Raw genomic sequence first — 2,785 nt, forward strand, 5'->3', positions numbered from 1 at the left:
AAAAAAAAAAAAAAATCCTGTGCATCAAAGGACTTTATCAACAAAGTGAAGAGAACATACAGGATGGGAGAAAATATTTGGAAATCATATGTCTGATGAGGGTTTAATATCCAGGATATATGTGGATCATACCAAATTATGGTCAGCATTGCAAAAAGTGGGAACTCCAGAACACTTACTCATTCTCATGAGGAACTCGTACACAGACCAAAAGGCTGTCATTTGAACAGAAAAAGGGGTACTGAATGGTTTAAAATCTAGAAGCGTGTACATCAAGTTTGTATCCTTTCACCCTATTATTCATTCTACATTCTGAGCAAATAATCTGAGAAGCTGGACTGTATGGAGAAGAACATGGCATCAGGGCTGGAGGAACAACTATTAATAACCTACAAAATGCAGATGACACAACTTTGTTTGCTAACAGTGAAGATGACTTGAAACAAATATTTACTGATGAAAAGTCACAGACTCCAGCCTTCCGCGTGGATAATACCTCAACAGAAAGAAAATGAAAATCCTCACCAATGGACCAATAAGCAACAGCACGATAAATGGAGAAAAGATTGAACTTGTCAAGGACTTCATTTTCCTCGGATCCACATTCAACAACCCTGGAAGCAGCAGTCAGGAAATCATACTTCATACTGCCCTGGGAAAATCTGCTGCAGGAGATGTCTATAAAGTGCTAGGAAGCAAAGAGGTCATTTTGAAGGCCAAGGTGCTCCTGATGCAAGCCATGGTGTTTTCAATCACCTCACATGCACATGAAAGCTGGACAACAAAAAAGGAAGCCCAAAAAAGAAACGATATCTTTGAATTGTGGTACAAAAAGGGGAAACCCCTCAACAAGATGGATTGACCCCACAGCTGCAATGAAGGGCTCCAACATAGCAAGGATTTGAGTACGGCACAGTACCAGGCAGTATTTTGTTCTGTTGTACATAGGGGCATTATGAGTCAGAGCCAACTCAATGGCACCTAAGAGCAACAATCTTTGTGTATCACTAGTTCTCTCTCTCTCTCCCGCAGAGCCACTGGGTAAGGTCAAATTACCATCCTTTCAGTAGCAGGCAAGTGCTTAATTTGTGCCACCAGGTTCCTAGAAATGAAACTTCTGCCTTAAACCACCAACTCCTTCCACAGAGGCTATACCGTTTTACAATCCATTTTTCCACATCCTCCCCAATTCTTGTTTTTTGTTTTTCAGATAGTAACCATCTGAGTAGCACTAAGGTGTTATCTCACTGTGGTTTTGATTTGCATTTCCCTAGAGACTAATGGCATTGAACATCTTTTCATGTGTTTATTGGCCATTTGTATATCTTCTTTGGTGAAACAGCTACTTAAGATTTTTGCCAATTTTTTTAAATGGTTTGTTCATTTTTATGTTGTTGAATGGTAGGAATTCTTTCATATCCTGGATGTTGTTATTAGGTACTCACAGTCCCTGCACTGCTCGAGCCCATCACTGCAGTCACTGTGTCAGTCCATCTTGTTGAGTCTTTCTCCCTTATTCGCAGATCTGCTAATTTATCAAGCATAATAACCTTCTCCAGGGAATGGTCCCTTCCGACACCATCATGCCCAGAGTAGGTGCGATGAAGTCTAACCATTCTCGACTTGAAGGACCACTCCAGCTGCACTTCTTCCAGGATAGATATGCTGGTTCTTCTGGCACTCCAAGGAATTTTCAGCATCCCACAAAGATTACAGTGTAGAAAACCCTAAGCAGAAGTTCTACTCTGTCATATGGGGTCACTATCAGTCTGAAGGGAGCTCTGGTAGCATAGTGGCTAAGGCACTTGACTGCTAACCAGAGGCTGGCGGTTCAAACCCACCAGCCACTCCTCGGAAGGAAGGTTGGGCAATCCTACTTCCATAGTGATACTGCCTCGGAAACCCAAGGAGGGGTTGCTATGAGTCAGGGCTGACTCAACGGCACATAACAACAACAACATCAGTCTGAAAGCCACCTCAACAGCACCTAACAATAATAGGTATTTACCCAAAAGGCTTGAGACCAGGGACTCAAACAGGTCCATTTATACCAACGTTCACTGCTGCATTATTCATAACAGCTAGAAAGTGCAAAGAATCCAAATGTCCATCAACAGATAAATGTATAAAATGTAGTATATATCTATAAACTGGAATATTGTTCAGTCATAAAAAGAAACAAAGCTCTCACAAATGCTATCACATGGCTAGACCTGAACACATTACACTAACTGAAATAACCCAGCCACATAAGGCCAAGTACTGTATGATCCCACTTACATGAGATGTTCTGGTTCCCTAGTGCCGCCCTGACAAGAATATACCACAAATGGGATGCCTGAACAAACAGGAGTTTATTCTCTTACAGTTTGAAGGCTTTAAGTCTGAGTTCAAAGTGCCAGGCTCTAGGGGCTAAGTGAAAGCCCCTCAACCCCTGGGCTTCAGCTCTGCCTCCTGCTCTTGGCCCACTGAAGCTGGAGGCTTTTCTTCACTCAGCTGCTGGCTGCCAGGGATGATAAGCCCAAGGCTGATAAGTAATAAGGCACAGTCTCAATGTTACCAAACCACACGGCAGGCCATTAATTGAAGTCCATTAAAAGTCCCAAGATCAGCAGAGCACAGCAGGCTGCTGAACAAAGGCTTGGCTACATGCAGAGTCCAAGCGTGCCATAAGCTAGAGACCATTCCCCAAGGCTTCTCCTTATATACAGGAAGCGGACTACATGCCTAAGGCAGCTACTCAGCTGCTCATAGTAGATTCCACCATGGAATTACCCATCTTCAG

At 42.9% G+C, this 2,785-nt stretch overlaps 1 protein-coding gene across 1 annotated transcript in view; it reads right to left on the reverse strand.

Moving 5' to 3' along the window:
* LOC103211704 (zinc finger protein 345-like) overlaps window positions 1-1,544 on the reverse strand; it is a 50,068-nt gene extending 48,524 nt beyond the window's left edge. The window contains 1 exon segment of the mRNA XM_042783259.1: window positions 1,446-1,544. Coding sequence (XP_042639193.1) covers window positions 1,446-1,544 — 99 coding nt within the window.
* Between the last annotated feature and the right edge of the window lie 1,241 nt (window positions 1,545-2,785).

Source organism: Orycteropus afer, unplaced genomic scaffold (genome assembly GCF_000298275.1).
Source record: "Orycteropus afer afer isolate SDZICR_OR568_19922 unplaced genomic scaffold, OryAfe1.0 scaffold00774, whole genome shotgun sequence".
In the NCBI taxonomy this organism is placed as follows: domain Eukaryota; kingdom Metazoa; phylum Chordata; class Mammalia; order Tubulidentata; family Orycteropodidae; genus Orycteropus; species Orycteropus afer.